Source organism: Pimephales promelas, chromosome 2 (genome assembly GCF_988280905.1).
Source record: "Pimephales promelas chromosome 2, fPimPro1.hap1.1, whole genome shotgun sequence".
Classification (NCBI taxonomy): domain Eukaryota; kingdom Metazoa; phylum Chordata; class Actinopteri; order Cypriniformes; family Leuciscidae; genus Pimephales; species Pimephales promelas.
This window is the reverse complement of record NC_142770.1, coordinates 10,918,515-10,935,426: the sequence shown is the minus strand read 5'-3', so window position 1 is coordinate 10,935,426 and position 16,912 is coordinate 10,918,515. Positions and strand designations below refer to the sequence as shown.

At 36.5% G+C, this 16,912-nt stretch overlaps 1 protein-coding gene across 1 annotated transcript; it reads right to left on the bottom strand.

Annotated features, from left to right (window-relative positions):
* Positions 1 to 91: 91 nt before the first annotated feature.
* lama3 (laminin, alpha 3) lies at positions 92 to 16,497 on the bottom strand. The gene is made up of 38 exons (XM_039682483.2): positions 16,156 to 16,497; positions 14,562 to 14,675; positions 14,269 to 14,387; positions 14,038 to 14,118; positions 13,850 to 13,947; positions 13,202 to 13,243; positions 12,868 to 13,019; positions 12,670 to 12,780; positions 12,475 to 12,586; positions 12,219 to 12,380; positions 11,783 to 11,979; positions 11,545 to 11,661; positions 11,320 to 11,474; positions 10,508 to 10,649; positions 10,187 to 10,286; positions 9,910 to 10,026; positions 9,646 to 9,816; positions 9,389 to 9,540; positions 9,124 to 9,309; positions 6,862 to 7,010; positions 6,600 to 6,762; positions 6,265 to 6,392; positions 6,042 to 6,180; positions 5,806 to 5,901; positions 5,569 to 5,717; positions 5,115 to 5,229; positions 4,438 to 4,581; positions 3,663 to 3,793; positions 3,457 to 3,588; positions 3,264 to 3,375; positions 2,484 to 2,593; positions 2,235 to 2,412; positions 2,028 to 2,162; positions 1,775 to 1,937; positions 1,561 to 1,691; positions 654 to 744; positions 442 to 564; positions 92 to 347 (listed from the first exon to the last, which is right to left on the bottom strand). Exons 1-38 carry the CDS (start codon positions 16,357 to 16,359, stop codon positions 211 to 213), a joined length of 5,058 nt encoding a protein of 1,685 aa, XP_039538417.2. The 5' UTR covers positions 16,360 to 16,497; the 3' UTR covers positions 92 to 210.
* Positions 16,498 to 16,912: the final 415 nt, after the last annotated feature.

Here is a 16,912-nt window from a genome sequence, read left to right as displayed (position 1 = left end):
TAAGATATAGCTATAGATTGATTCTTATTATTTTCATAGTTAAGGAAATTTGCTAGCAAGTCCTTGCAATAAAGGCACACAAAACAACCCCTGCATTTTGTATATTTGTGTAGCAAGTTTATTTTTAAGGTCAATTTCCAATCCTATTCCTGAAACAAAACATTTTTATTTTTATGTTATTCAGTGCTTGTTTTGTGTTTCATCCTTCCATTATTCCACAGGGCACTCGTCAATGTTTATGGGGCCGAATACACTCCCATCCTCAAATGAGACAGGAGTTTTATTAAGCTGTACGTTCCGCAAACACCCCATATAAGATGTCATCTCCACTCCTTCTCTCACGTTCTCTGCATTAACAAGAGACAAAACTGTAAATTCCTATGCACTGAAAGGCCTTTCATGGAAGAAGAAACGTTTTTGCTATATGAATGCAGACTTTACCTGAAACGCCACCAATGTAGATCGTTTCTTGCTCTGTAGTAACGTTACGTGATACAGATCGCCGTCTGACTCGTGATGTTGCTTCATCTACTCTCAGCTCGATAGTTTTCCGCCGTAAGGACACTGTGGGATAGGTCATTTGAAATAAATGAAACTGAAAATTGTCTTTTATGATCTACCCTGATAAAAAGAAAAAAGCAGTAAAGTAGTACCTGCCACATGGTGAAACGCACCACTGAGGGGTCGTGTTAGGGTCAATGTGGTGCCATAGCGGTGCGCTCCGTCATTTGCTTTCACCACCACCTAATGAAGCATAATTCCACACAGATCGCACACTATATGTGATATTATATATATTTAACTTAATTATAGTCCAGAAACGGGCCCAAAACTTATGCTATGCCAGGACATTAATTAACACAAAAAAGCAAACTACAAAATCTTGATTACAGACACTCTTGAATTCTAAAGTGTCCACAAGGGGCGCTAGCGGTCATTAGCGCACACTGGGCCTCATTCACTAATTCGATCAGTGTGAATTATCACTAATAATTGTGTGAATAATATATTTTTAATACATGGAAGTACCACAAAAAAATCAGCCTAATTCCCAGCATGCGCATAAAAATATACTGTAAATCATGATTTGTTTTGTAAAAATGTTTGTATGCAGATTTCGCAATATTTTTTGCACACACTTAGTGACTCTGAGACCCATTTTCTTCTTCTACGACAACATTTTGATGAGAAACTTAAGACACTTAGCAAGAAATGCCCACAGTACATTTCAACGTGAAAGTTAGCGTTAGCATATGTAGACTTCTGATTCATTAGCTGCTATAGATAAACAACTATAAGACTGTAAACTATAAGTGCAGTAAACATTAAAACTATATGTGCTACAAACCAATGTGTTTAAGGTTACGATAATACATTTTTACTTTATAAATAGGTTTGTAACCAGCACAGAAGCACAAAAACGTGTTTAAAGCATTATGCATGCTAAGCGTTAGCATTCCACACTTTTTAGTCTTCCTTCCAAATCCTGTTTTTACCAATAATACATCCAAAATACACATTTTTTTTTTTTAAATACTCGTAAACTATATTTTTATTCACCTTTCCTCTCTTGAGAAAAAGAGTGAGCGTCCGTCCATGGTTATCGCTTTTATGGAAAACAAGGCCGGTGAGGTTCCTGGGTCGAATTTCAAAAGCCAAGTCATACGTAGAACCAGAGATAAGGTTTTTTTCTGCCAAACAAAAACATTTATTTAATTTCTTGAACCTATTTTTCTGTCACAAAACATATTTGTATCAACATGAAGGGCCAAACCTAAGACGAAATGTGCGCCATTTCCAGCAAAATACGCCCCCTTCTCCGTCACTCCATCAAAACAGGGCATGACCCCATGATTGACAGCTGGATCCACCAAGAGAACCTTGGAAACACTGAGGTCACGGATGCATCCGACTATACTCTTATGAGGGACTTCTCCCTGGGAGAAAAACAGTGTTATGCCTTTTGACAAGAACACAAGACTTGCGGTTGCGCTACATGCTGAAATAAGGAAGTTTCACATTCATACATATGTTTTGTGAAGCGTCTGAAGATGTCCCACATAGACAGGAGACTGCAGATCATGTGTGAATCCTTTCAACTGCTGTGTTTGAACACCATCCACAGCTAAAGCAAATTTGTGTTTCTTCATTCTGAACTTGATCTGTACACACACAACATGAAATAAAGATTTCGCAATTATGAAAAAGCACCATTTTGGCATTCTGCTACATACATTGTGCCAGTCACCATCACTGATCTCCAGAGAGGAAATCACTTTATCTGCCCCAACAAAGAGTTTGACTTTTCCATCATGCAAATACAGGATCACAAGAGGAACACCGTGTGTCCCTGAGATATGGAGTAAAATTCCTTCTGATGATGTGGTGCGGATGTCTAGGGAGAAATGGGGCCTGTAAGACAAAGAAACATCTCGTAAAAATGCTACTAAATTAAATATTAATACGTAAATAATGTACTTTACCAGTTATTGAGCTCCTCCGGATCAATTTTAAACTGCATTTGGCTGTTGGATCCAAGATGGTAGGTGTGTTTGACAGATTTTGTGTTTCTGTAGCCTCGTTTAAAGCTTTCCTTTTAAAAACAACAAAACATAGACTGACAAATGACATTAAATGTATACAAATATCTCAGTGCAAAATGTTTATAGGTGCTCTATATTTTTTTGTTAACATTTTTTAACTCAATACTGACACCTAGTGGTATGGAGGCTGCCTTATACAACAACAAAACTTTTCAGGGTTTTTTTCAGTCACTGCCATTTTAAAAATAGCCTATTAGTAGGCAAGCCCATCATGATTTACATTATTAGTTATGTGATCTCAACATGGCAGCCACCATAAAGGGGTCCTGTTTTATGTTGAAATATATGTATTTGTGTAGCTAAAAATAATAATTTTAGAGCTATCAAAAAAGCAAAACTCACAGTAATTTTGTCTCACGGATGCCACTTTGAGTGCTTCTCTCATTTAAGTTGACCATAATGTCTCTGGCACTAATAATTTCTTTAGATGTAAAAGTGTTTTTAAGGGTATGTTTTGATTTTGTCTCTGGGGTCTACTGGAATCGTTTTTTTTTAAAAAATACTAATTTCACATATTTTACGCTGCACCTCTCTTCCCAGTCTGTCAGTAACGCCAGAGAATGGTAACGCTCTGTTTAGTTCCTGTCTCTATGAAGCCCCTCCCCCTGAAAAGAGCACCGTGATTGTGTCTTTCGTTTGGGAAAATGTCACACTCCTTACCGAACTACGCTTCTTAATGGTGTCCAGAGGCTCTGCTTTACAGGATCCCAAAGATACACTTCCAGTCTGATTGAATCTGCTAAAGTCGGCTGGAATGTAGTCGCTCTGTGGACTGAATCATAAGGACATTATGAGTGACTTATTTCTGTTATATGTCATGATAACGCAATAAGAGTAAATCATAAAATCAAACCTCCGTAGATACAAGTTCCTCAAACAGCCTTTAAATAAATCCTTCCCCAAAATAAAATTTTCATTGGTTTTATCGATTGTGGATGACAATGGTGGATCTCCAATGTCTGTGTTGTCAACGTTTAGCTGCATCCTGATGGGAAATGTTTAACATGAAGTATTGAAAAGCATCTCTAGAAGTAAGTTTACCAAGATATTTTTTCTTACCCCCCGCTGCTTCTGTAGGCCGTTATGTAGTGCCATTTTCCAATTTCGCATTTGTTTCTGGAAGTTAATTTTTCCTTACGATCACTCATTTCGACAAAGCCGTCTTTCAAAGACAGCAAAAAGTCGTTATTCTGCAGACCAAAGGAAAACATCAAAATTAAATCTATAAATATAAATTATATTTATAGTTATTTTGTAAATAATTATAAAATGTATTATATAAAAAGTATATATATATATATATATATATATATATATATATTAGGGCTGGGAAACGATTAATCGCGATTAATCGAATCCAAAATAAAAGTTTGTGTTTACATAATATATGTGTGTGTAGTTTGTATAATTATTTTGTATATATACACACACACATGCATGTAAACATTTAAGAATATTTGCATGTATATACTTATATATATATATATATATATATATATATATATATATTTATACAAAATTAATATTATACATAAATATAAATATTTGATATATTAATAACACATTTTTCTTAAATATATACATGCATATGTCTGTATTTATATATACAAAATTATTATACACACTACACACACATATATTATGTAAAAACAAACTTTTATTTTGGATGCGATTAATCGCGATTCATCGTTTCCCAGCCCTAATATATATATAATTAAATAAAATATAAAATGTATAAAGAACTACAAAAATAAATGTCGAAATAAGAACCATCAAAAAACATACAACCAACTGGCAACCCTTTATATGGAAAGATTTTTCTTGATGAACTAACCATTCCACCAGTCTGTACTAAGACTGGAATATTTTCCTGGAATGTCTTGAATCCAAGTGAAACCATTGTCTCAGAGTCTGGCTCTTTATTAGTGGGTAACAGCGACAAAGAACTTCCAAATTCAAAAGTAGCCTCTCGGGAACCCTGAAAACAACCAACCAGAAACAGTTGAGATGAATTTTCTCCTGATGCACATATGCCGTCAAGTAGTGATGGAAACACTGTTTTGTGAAGCTTTTAAACCTTTGCGACTCAATTGTTTCAAACCAGTGATTCAGAGCATGTAACAAACTGCCAAAGTCAATTGATTTCACTTTCTCACATTTAGCTCCTAAACTCTGGAATAGCCTTCCTGATGTTGTTCGAGGCTCCCATGCATCTCTTTAGCCAAGCATTCACATAATGCTTACCTTTTAATCCTCTGTTCAATCAAATCGAATGCATTCATATTATGAACAGCAGCTTTGCTAATTATTTCCCATTTGCTTTTCGGCTTTGTTACGTCATAACCTTTTCAAAATGTATTGAACTTCAATGTTACGCCACCAGGGGTACGATGATCTCCGTCAACAGCTCGTGGCGTTTATTTTGTGAAGCAATTTGTTCAGTTTAGTTCAAAGTTTCGAAAAGCTTTGTTTCTCCCATCAGTACTTACTTGTCCACAAAAACTGTCTTACCAGTAAAGGATTTGGACAACCTTGGACAATTCCAACTTCCTCTGTGAAACTAGAAGTGACATCTACCTGGACGTTATTGACACACCCTCTAAGTGATGGAAGAACAATATTATGTCTGGAGGGGAAAAAAAATGTAAAAATTAATATTTGGTTATATTAATATATTAACATAAAATATTAATATATTAATATAAAAGTGAATATTGCAAGAAAATTAAGCCTCTTTTAGGACAATTGGAAATTAAATATGCTTAATTTTATTTATGTTTTTCAGCTGCTCCCGTTCACGGGTCAATTTTATTTAAATGAAAAATATTATTTCTTATTTGACCAATGCTCTCATTTTTAGATTTAACTTTCATTTAACATGTTTTCCTCTATCCCTAACCAATAACCATAAAGATAAAAAATGAAGAAATCTAGCAATAAACATAAAAAATGATAACATAAATACTTTTCCCGGACTGCAATTGGAACACCCCCAATGTAAGCCTCTTTGAAGAGCCCTTTGACGTATCCCAAAAAAATGTTGATGTAATCTGTGACAACTATTGTTGTTGGTCTTCTATCATTCATAGTCAGTCTGATCTGGATGAAGTTTGTCTAAAGGGGGGAATAATATAATATAATAACATTATAATATATTAAAATACTTTATAATAATAAATTAAGAGGTTACAGGAAAACGTACTTTGGGAAATACTTTTATTTTGGACTTTATTGTGTCATTGTTTTCTCTTTGCAAAACAATATAGCCTCCTTTCAATGTAACAAGGAAGTACGTGTTCTGTAAACAAACAAAAAACATTTACATTTTATTCAAATCTTCTGATATTAAAAATCAAACAATTGTTGTGTCAATTTTCATATCTGGATTTAAAATGCAACATTTTTGATTTGGAAGTGTGAATCAATCAAAATTTTTACCTCGTCTCCCATGTAAAAAAGCACAGCATCCATTTGACGACTCAGAACTAAGAACTTAATAAAAGAGTTCGAGCTTGATATATCAACCTTTCCGTAGCCCGTGCCATCAAAATAATACCCCAATGTGCTGACTTTTCCCCTAGGGAAGGAATATCAGAAAAATTACTAAAAACTTTGAAGCTTTGAAGCAAAAAAAGAGAATCATCTTTACATCATAACGTACCTTCGACACAAGTCGTTTTTTGTGATGTTGACGGCACGTTGAAAGTTGTACAAGCCGAGGATATGATCATTTAGAGTAGAAAACTCAATACAGCCCTTGAATCCTGGGTACCTAAGCTCTGCAGGCGGCTGAAAGCGTTATTTAATTGTTATTTTTAGATATTTTGACTAAGAAATAGGGGAAAAAACTGATTAGAAATGTTGCAGATTTCAAACTGCACGAGCATGTGTACTTGTTATTTATTTGTTAACATTTGAAGCTCTGAAAAGAAAGCATTCATCTCAAAATCTCTGAGAGCCATTAGTCCATTTTAACAGTTTTGCAGACTTATTTACCGTAAAATTGCTTGGGTATCCGCCCACGTATAAAACGACCTCATTGGGATCCAGATCAAGCAATCCATTCCTGGATCCAGGTCGATTGATCATGGGCTGCAGTTCTTTGGGTTCAGTTGATGTGAAAGTCTCTGTGTATATGACCTGTGCATCTTGATAAACTCTGATTTGGGAACAAAGGAAATTAAAAGATGGATAAATGGTTTTCAGAAATGCAAATGTACGCAATTTGCAAAGCTCTACTGTGATGAATGATGCTTACCTGCGGAAATCCACCCTATCCATAAAGGCTTTGTCATTGCTGGACCTTGTGATTTCGCTGGTCTCTATCTCATGAATATAGCCGCCCAGTTTGTAGACACAAAAGAGGACACCATTCCTCACAACCAGGCCAATGAAATCCTTGACTGTCTATTGGTCCGGAAAGTAACAAATAAAAAGATGCCCTATGATACACCTTGAATATCAATATGAAAATGCACCATTATTACAATTCCGGCTGATATTGATAAGCCGATTTATTTTTTTCATATTATGGCCGATAACCGATAATTGTTATGGCCGAAAAAAACGATACACGATAAATAAAAAACAACAACTAAAAACTATTTTAAAAGCTAAAAATAAATTTAGCGAATAATAAATAAATGAGCGTGAAACATCTAATGTTAATATCGGTACCGAATCTACCGTTATATCATACATTCCTATATTAATGGCTCTTTTCTATTACCAGTACCAGCTCGACTCGGCTCGGCTTGTCTCAGCTCGCTTTTCGCTCCGTTTTCCATTGATTTAGCGAATAATAAATAAATGAGCATGAAACATCTAATGTTAGTATCGGTACCGATATATCATGCATTCCTAATATATTAATGGCTCTTTTCCATTACCAGTACCAGCTCGACTCGGCTCGCCTCAGCTTGCTTTTCTCTCCGTTTTCCATTTTTTTAGCGAATAATAAATAAATGAGCATGAAACATCTAATGTTAATATCGGTACCGAATCTACCGATATATCGTACATTCCTATATTAATGGCTCTTTTCCATTACCAGTACCAGCTCGACTCGACTCGGCTCGCCTCAGCTCGCTCTTCTCTCCGTTTTCCATTTTTTAGCGAATAATAAATAAATGAGCATGAAACATCTAATGTTAATATCGGTACCGATATATCATGCATTCCTAATATATTAATGGCTCTTTTCCATTACCAGTACCAGCTCGACTCGGCTCGCCTCAGCTCGCTTTTCTCTCCGTTTTCCATTTTTTTAGCGAATAATAAATAAATGACCATGAAACATCTAATGTTAATATCGGTACCGATATATCGTGCATTCCTAATATATTAATGGCGCTTTTCCATTACCAGTACCAGCTCGACTCGACTCGGCTCGTCTCAGCTCGCTTTTCGCTCCGTTTTCCATTGATTTAGCGAATAATAAATGAAACATCTAATGTTAATATCGGTACCAATATATCGTGCATCCCTAATAAATTAATGGCTCTTTTCCATTACCAGTACCAGCTCGACTCGACTCGGCTCGCCTCAGCTCGCTTTTCTCTCCGTTTTCCATTTTTTTAGCGAATAATAAATAAATGAGCATGAAACATCTAATGTTAATATCGGTACCGATATATCGTGCATTCCTAATATATTAATGGCGCTTTTCCATTACCAGTACCAGCTCGACTCGACTCGGCTCGCCTCAGCACGCTTTTCGCTACGTTTTCCATTGATTTAGCGTATAATAAATGAAACATCTAATGTTAATACCGGTACCGATATACCGTGCATCCCTAATATATTAATGGCGCTTTTCCATTACCAGTACCAGCTCGACTCGACTCACCTCAGCTCGCTTTTCGTTCCGTTTTCCACGGATTTAGCGAATAATAAATAAATAAGCATGAAACATCTAATGTTAATATCGGTACCGATATATCGTGCATCCCTAATATATTAAAAGTGCTTTTCCATTACCAGTACCAGCTCGGCTTGCTTTTCGCTCCGGTTTCCATTGCAGACAGTACCGCCACAAATAGTACCCGTCGTCATAGCGACACCATTCATTCTTAGTTGCCCTATCAAGCTCTCGCTGGTTCCTCTCTTCGGCAACCAAACAAAGGAAAGTCTGCACCTCCTCGTTTGACCACGGCGCATTCTTCCGAGTTGCCATAAAAATAATAGTACGTTTATTAACTATCTCTGGCCAAACTATTTAAAAATGGCAAAGTTATTCTGGATACTCCCATCTGGTGCATGCAATGAAGACGCAGTAAACAGTGACGATTCTCTCTGACCAATCAGCAGTCGGCATTGTTTTCACGTCACATTTTAGTACCGTCCCAGCTCGCCTTATCTCGCTCAGAACCTGATCCTAAAAAAGTACCCGAAAGCAGGTACAGGTACAACTTTTACACAGTGGAAACTGGAAAACCAAACAAAGGCGACCCGAGCCGAGTCGAGTCGAGCTGGTACTGTGTAGTGAAAAAGCGCCATTAGTAACGAAAGGTCTTCTCACATGTTTATTTCCAAGGTAAAGAACAAACTGGTCATCTTCCAGTTGTCGTCTACGCCTTCCGTCGCCTCGAGATTTTGGTTGGTGTAGCGTAAGATTAAGAACCGTGAAGGCTCGGAAGTCTTCCAGGTCTTTAGGAGGTCGAAGTTCAATGTGAGCATCACCGGAGAACAAGATCGGCCCCCTGATCTAGGAACATAGGAGAGAAGCAAGAGGATAAACATCTGGAGGCTGTTGGAGAAACATCTCTTCTCCCACGAGCACTCACTCTGTTGGCCGCGTCTCTGGTCTGTTCGATCAAGTTTTTGATTCTCTGGATACTGCTGGATATGTTGGCTGAATCAGGCATCTGCTCACTTTTGTTCTCCACTTCGTGCAGTTTGTCAATTAGTGAAGGGAAAGACTGATCCAGTTCTGTTACTGTAATGAAGACAATTCAGTGATGCTCCTTAGAATTAAAGTAACGTAAACGCTCAGGCTTTGTATTCAGATCAACTCAAGGAAAGAAGAGCCGAGAAGACTCACGTGTTTTGTTGACACCATCGAGTAAGTCGTCCAGGTTTGAATCTTGAGGGGAAATATTAATTTTCTTCAGTTCTTCGCTGATGTTCTGCATTCTGGTTATCGCATCACTTGCTGTGGCGTTCACATCCGAAGCACCTTCCTTGGCTTGGATGATGAGATCGCCAATATCGTCTAAAAAAAATGAAACCACCAAAAGAGTTCATCTGACAAGACCACTACAATATTTATTGTGGGAAAATGATTGAGAAAAATGGAGCTTCTGACCTCTTTTGATGTTGTTCATCTTCTCCAACACATCTCGCATGACTTGCTTCAGCTCGTTCTGTTTGTTTTCGGCCTGTTGGATCAGGTTCTTGTAAGCTTCACATTTCTGTGTGACATCTGTAGATGAAAGTTTTGTTACTACCCATCACAACATGTCCATGAAAAACCCATTAGATCATGATTAATTAAGACTGTGTTATTCTTAAGTTGATCTATATTACTGCTAGATGCTATTTTATGGTTAATTGTAGTTGCATTAAAAGGTGAAAAGTGCAACCTTTTAGCTGCATCTCCGCTTCCTTGGATTTCCCTAGAAGAGTATTTGCAGAATTTTTCAGATCCTTGGCTTTATTTTGTAGATCTTGTCCTCGCACATCCTGGGGAATGAAATGAATAGAACGATGAACACTAGAACAGTGAAAGATACCTGTCCTTTTATGATTGTTATAAGTGGAGTGGAAATATAAAGAAGATATCTTTAGAATTTATCATTAAGTATTTTATATTTATTTTTCATACTCATCACATTTACCATCATCTAATGCTCACTTTTAGTTTATTTAGACAAAATATCTTAATTTTTTTTTTTGTGACATACTTCGAAAGCCTGGTCTGCCGCTTCTTTGGCACGTTTAGCGGCAGCTTCCGCCTCCTTTACGGCATCAATGATGTCTGTGAATGCTCTGATGGCTTCGATTGCTTTCTGAACAGCGGTTGAGTTGGTGATGCTCACTATGACCCTACAAAACACGTGTAATATTTAAAGGGATAGTTCACTTTGACATTAATTTTTAGTATGTTTTAGCTTACCTCAAGGGCATCCAAGATGTAGTTGTCTTTGTTTCCACAGTACTTTCAATTTTTATATTTTTTGGTCAAACCTTTCGTGTCTATCATTCATATAATGGAGGTCTATGGTCACCACCTCAAAGAGCATGCACAGAGAAGTCCAAATTAAACATGATTTAATGACTCGTAAATGTAAGTACACATTGATGGCCTAAGACACGAATCGAGCGATTTGTGTGAGAAAATGAACAGTATTTATTGTTTTAGCTCTAATAAACACAGCAACATCCAAGTGATCTGAGGGCGCAGGTGCTTTGTGCAGGCGCTAAAACGATACAAATACTGTTCGTCTTAGGCAATCAATGTGTGCTTACATTTCCGAGTCATTAAATCATGTTTAATTTGGACTTCTCTGTGCATGCTCTTTGAGGTGGTGACCATAGACCTCCATTATATGACTGACAGACAAGAACAGTTTGACCTAAAAATTGGAAACAAAGACACCTACATCTTGGATGCCCTTGAGGTAAGCTAAAACATACCAAAAAATTAATTTCAAAGTGAACTATCCCTTTAAAACGTCTAAAAATTATTGGAATGTTTGGAGGACTCATGACGTACATTTGAAAGTCCATAGCCAGCTTCATAAGTTCCTGCGCGTGCTCCTCTGCCCGTCTCACAATTCCCTGCTTAGCAGTTGCGCTGGAGAGCTGCTCGAGTTTTGCATCTAGATTGGTTTTTGCTCCGTCAATCAAAGCTGCAAGATGAGACAATTCCTGGCGGAGAACAAGACGTAAGTATCCAAACAGGTGAATGTTTCACAAAAAGAATTTCATAATTTGTCACCTCTCTTAGGTCATTCATTATTTCCTGAAGATCCTTTGTCTCTTTTAGAGTCCTTTTGGTCATGTTCACATTGGCAAGAATATTTTCTTGATGTTTACTCAATCCTTTCAACTGCTTCTGTTAACCAAACAATCAATGGAACTATTTAATGACATATGCAGATCTTATATTACAGTGGTTCTTAAACTCACTGTTTAACATTATTGAGAACATTCGCCACCTATTGTAAGCTTATTACCAAAACATTTTTCAGCTGTTCCTCATTGAGTTTATTCGCACCATTGGACTTGATCACATCAAACTGTGCGCCTATAAGAGCGTCTTGTATATCTTGAAGATCTTCCATCCAATCCATGAGATTCTGTCCAATACCATCAGCTTCAGCCAAGGAGCCATTTAGAGGAATCGTGAGGTCATTCAAGATGAGGTTGAGTACTGTGAGAGAAACAAGCATGCTTTCGGACCCAAAAAAGAGCTTTCTCACTTGGCCACTAAAGCACTCTTGAATCAGTGGTGTCCATTCCTGCTCCTAGAGGACAACTGTCCTGCAGATAATTCAACACTAAACACACAACTAATTAAGGTCTAACTAATTAAGGAGCTAAACTCGGCCACCAAGAGCAGGAGTGGACACTCCTGTCCTAACTGGTGTAATTCGCAAGCGATTGACCCACGTGTTAGTGCTTTTCTGAGCTCCTGTTTAGCCAGCTCTCTCTGAACCCTGCAGCTCTGCCTTCGCATCTTCTCCAACATCCATTGGGCTTCTTTTAACATCCTAATGGCCGCCTCTGTGTTCCCACCCGTGTGGTTTGATCGGCTCAACTCGTCCAAGAACTCTACGTGGGTCAAGAAGCAAAAGTGCAACTAGTGACCTTCCAGCAAGTTGGAAGAAGACATTAAAAAAAGCTCAGCTGGATCTAGTGGGTTCACCTTGTATCTTCAGTAAGAGGTTCACACTCTCAGATCGTAGGTTGTCCCCCCTTTGATATGTTTTGTCCAAAGTCTTTAGCAACTGAAATGCCGTACAGGACAGCTCAATTGCCTGCAGGAACAAACACAAGTTGCAATTGGTTGGATGGACATCATAAAGATAAACCACCATAAACAAAGTAGCCGTAACAATACCTTGTCGTTGAGGAGAGTTAGGTCATCTTTGACAATTTCGAGATCAGATTCAAGCTCCGAAATCTTTGGTTTCAATGCGTAGACAGATTGATTATACTTGTGGACCAGAACCTAAAGAAGGGGAATCGGGTTTCATTAAAAAACGATGTGTGAAAATACATTAGCATTTGTAGGAGGAACTACAATTGTTGTAGTGACCTTTGCACCAGCAATGGCATCTTCAAGTTTGTCCAGCCCCGTGTATGAAGTAACATTCCGACTATATGACTCAAGTTGGTTCTTCAGAGTGCAGAACTCATGCTCATTCGCTTCAAGATCATCCATTAACTTAATGACACAGATATCGCACTCTAACAGGAAGAGTTCAAAGTTAAAAAAGTTAGTCAATCCACATCTCAGTCATGCCTTGTCACATCTGCATATGAAAAAATATCACATGATCATTGGAATATAAAACTTTCAAAGAAGATCCATGTATATTATTCAAATTAAAGTAATTTGTAAGACATTTTTGAGGATTGTGAGCGCAAACCGTAGCAGACGCCAGTGTGTGGGTCATCAGCCTCATAACACTCTATGAGAACAAAGAAAACAAATGTTATATTGTTGGTTTAACTTAAAAAAAGTAAGTAACCTGGTTGCCTTCAAATTTTAAGTTGATTGAACTGGAAAAAATGAGTTAATACAATGAAGGAGAATGATTTAATCATCAGAAACTCAAAATTATATGTTATCTGAACTAAATAAATGATTTAAGTTGATTTGACAAAAGAAAAAATGTGATTACTAATCATGAAAATATAATTTTTTTACAGTGTTTAACTATATACATTATAATTTATACAAATATTATATGTATAACATTAATTACAATTTTTTTTTATCCCAGCAGCCTTTTATGTTATTATTATTGCTATTTTTACATTATTATTACTATACTGTAAACAGCATTTTTAAGATAATTGATGTAGTTCAGATAACATAATATTTGGAGTTTCTGGTGATTAAATTAATCTCCTTCATTGCATTAACTCAATTTTTCCATTTCAATGAACTTAAAATTTTTTAAGGCAACCAGGTTACTTATTTTATTTAAGTTAAACCAACAATAGTTTTTTACAGTGTATACAATATGTAAATGTAAATGTATACAACATGTAAAACATGAAAGCCTGCTTACCGCCTGTTTGCGGGTCACATACATAACCGTAGTCACAGTCACATGGCTGACAGTTACCTCCTTCTACTAAAGGGCTGCCGTAATATCCAAGCGCACACCTAAAATATGAAGTAAATAAGAAACTATCTCTTCTAAAACATTCATGCACAAGTTTTGGCATATTTATATGTTTTAAAACCAATACATACCTTTCACATCGAACCCCAGAGTAACCAGGTTTGCACAAACATTCAAACTCATCTCCAACCCTGAGACATCCGATCGCAAAACTGCACAAACAAATTAATAAACAATTATTATATACTAAACGAATAATAAAAAATATTAAACAATCAATAAAAAGTTCTACACAATAAAACAAATTTTATAAACAAAGCAAACTTTCAGGTATGTCATTTTATTATTCTATGACATCGCACCTTTTCGATGGGTCTGTTAAGGGACACGGACACATACGACAGGTTCTCAGAGAGGCGCTGCCATAGTAACCCTCCATGCAACGCTCGCAGTGGTCGCCTGCTGTATTGAACTGGCAGTTCTGCATTAAAACAAAAAAAAATTAAAATTCAATATGTGACACGGCAAAAGATGCATTGAATTCACAATGTTATAATTATGTTATCAGTTAGGGATGACTTTACCACAAATAGGGGCTCAATGAGGGGTTATAAAAGTAAAAAAAATATTAATGAAATAAAAGATGAAATCATACCAGACATTTTCCAGTGTGTGGTTCGCAGTCATAGGACAGGCCATTGCAGTTGCAAGGTACACACCGTCCCTTATACGGTCCGCTTCTCTCCCTGTAATAACCACGATCACAGTCCTGTAATGGAGCAAATGCAGAGGACAAGGTCATCATGAGATCCAGCCATGATGTGTGGACATTTTGGAAAACCTTACAAAGGTAGACACTAACTAGTTAAAACCCTGTTCCGGCCGGGTGACCAAAAAAGAGGAAATCAAGGCACTGAAATATTTCTAAGAACAGTGAATCCCAATGGAGACTCGATATGTGGGGCTGTTGTACAAATCAAAGCTGGGAATCTGAACTTTAGCCTTTAATGTATGGTAGGCCTATATTTTACAAATTTGACGTGTTGCCAAAGGGTCAGATAGCAACAGGCCGGCAGATCAACAGATAATGGCTTCCCTTTTCAGAGTGTGTGGTTTTCGATTGTTTATTTAGGCTGCATACCAAATCTGTTATCTGACATACCTAAAAAAAATCATGCTTGAACCTGCTTGGCTGGGGGTGACTCCTAAAAATATTGAATTAGTTTGTGGCCTATGGAAGCTTGATTCTGCCACGGAATTAAACAATTTACAAAAAGATAATTTTGACTTTTTATCTTACAATTCCAGTTTATATCGCAATTATGAATTTATTTCTCTCAGTACTTTACTTTATTTACAGTTGGCGACTTTATCTAACTCCCAATTGAGCTTGATTTGTAATTCTAACTTTTTCCTCTCTCGAAATAGCCAGTTTATAGACTTTATAACTCTCAATTTCCATTGAAAACTATATATAAAAAAAGACATAATTGTGAGATAAAAAGTGAAAATGACCTTTTTATTTTTTATTCAGTGACCGAAACAAACTTCCATGCAAGCTGCCAACTCTCACGCTTTCAGAGAAAGAAATATATCCATAATGAATAGATACTGATGATTGAAATCGAGTCGTGAAACGTGAATATCACACCTTTTGTTAAACCCGCAGTTTTAATCGACGATTTATTCACACATTCTCAAAAATGATTAACGTTAGTTTCCCTACCTCATCACGCGGTCCATATGTAGGCATTTTTACAGTCTGTGGACACATTTTTTGTATTACAGTTTGTTTGTAAAAAAGTGTTACATAGCCAACCAGTAAGTTGGTGTTTATTTTAATTCACATCGCGTTGGACGAGGATTCGATTAGAACTACAAAAACGAATAAAAAGTCTTAAAAACTACTAGCATGGCGGATGTTTACTACAAGCAAGTCCTACGTTACCTTTTAGATAAAGGTGTTTAAATGTGATTAAGAGTATCTAACCTAACTAAAAGATATTTATCCAATGTTATCCACATTAGATTTCATCTGCAAAAGCATTGTTAACTTTTGTAATGACACTTTGGTCATTTCACTGTTGAAATAAACATCTTAAATCAGCCAATAAGCTACCTTGCTAGTAGTTGGTTTAAGATGGTCTTAGCACAGTTTAAAAGTACCCCCATACAAAGCAAAGACCAGATTAGGTAGGTTTTGAGAGTTTTTACCCTTTTTTGTACCTTTGTTTCAGGTAACATCTTACCTTAATGTGTGTGGAATCACAATACTTCCTGAAAATATGCCTCCATGATTCTTGATTGTTGTTGTTTTTGACCTGGGTATCATTGTCCCACCAGAATGTTGTAGGATGTCCAAGCTCATCTGCAGATACCCAGAGATCCAGAGAAAAGAGCACCAGTACTCCAATCCACATCATTTTGACTCCCAAGAATAATAACTTAGCCATTTATAAATGTACATTTATATATGCATATGCATGTACTGCAAGACTACAACTCTATACTCTCTTGAACAATATGCACTCTTTACTCTTGGAAAATACCCCTATCTTCCTGTTTCTCTCTCCAGGTGTGTGTGTGTGTGTGTGTGTGTGTGTGTGTGTGTGTGTACAGAGGAGAGGTTGGGCAGTGATTTTTTTTACACCTGCTGGCACCACCAATAGGCAAGTCAAGGAATATCTGTGACCTCAAGGAACTTCATAAATTATTAACTTTTTATGTTTCAGGCCTAACAATGTCTACTTTTTAACATGTGTTTATTTTATTTATTGGTTGATTGATTTTTTAAAAGATTTTTAAAAATGTATTTATTAATTTCTCAAAAAACTTTATTATATAAAAAAAATTACAATATAGAAATTCTTAATGACAAACAATTAGATGTTAGTCAATAATTGTATTGATTTTCATATTTAAAGTTTATTTAAATGGTCAAAACAGCAACTTAAATAGTTTTTTTCATCAATGTTATTAATATTTCTTTTCATTTAACCTCCTAAT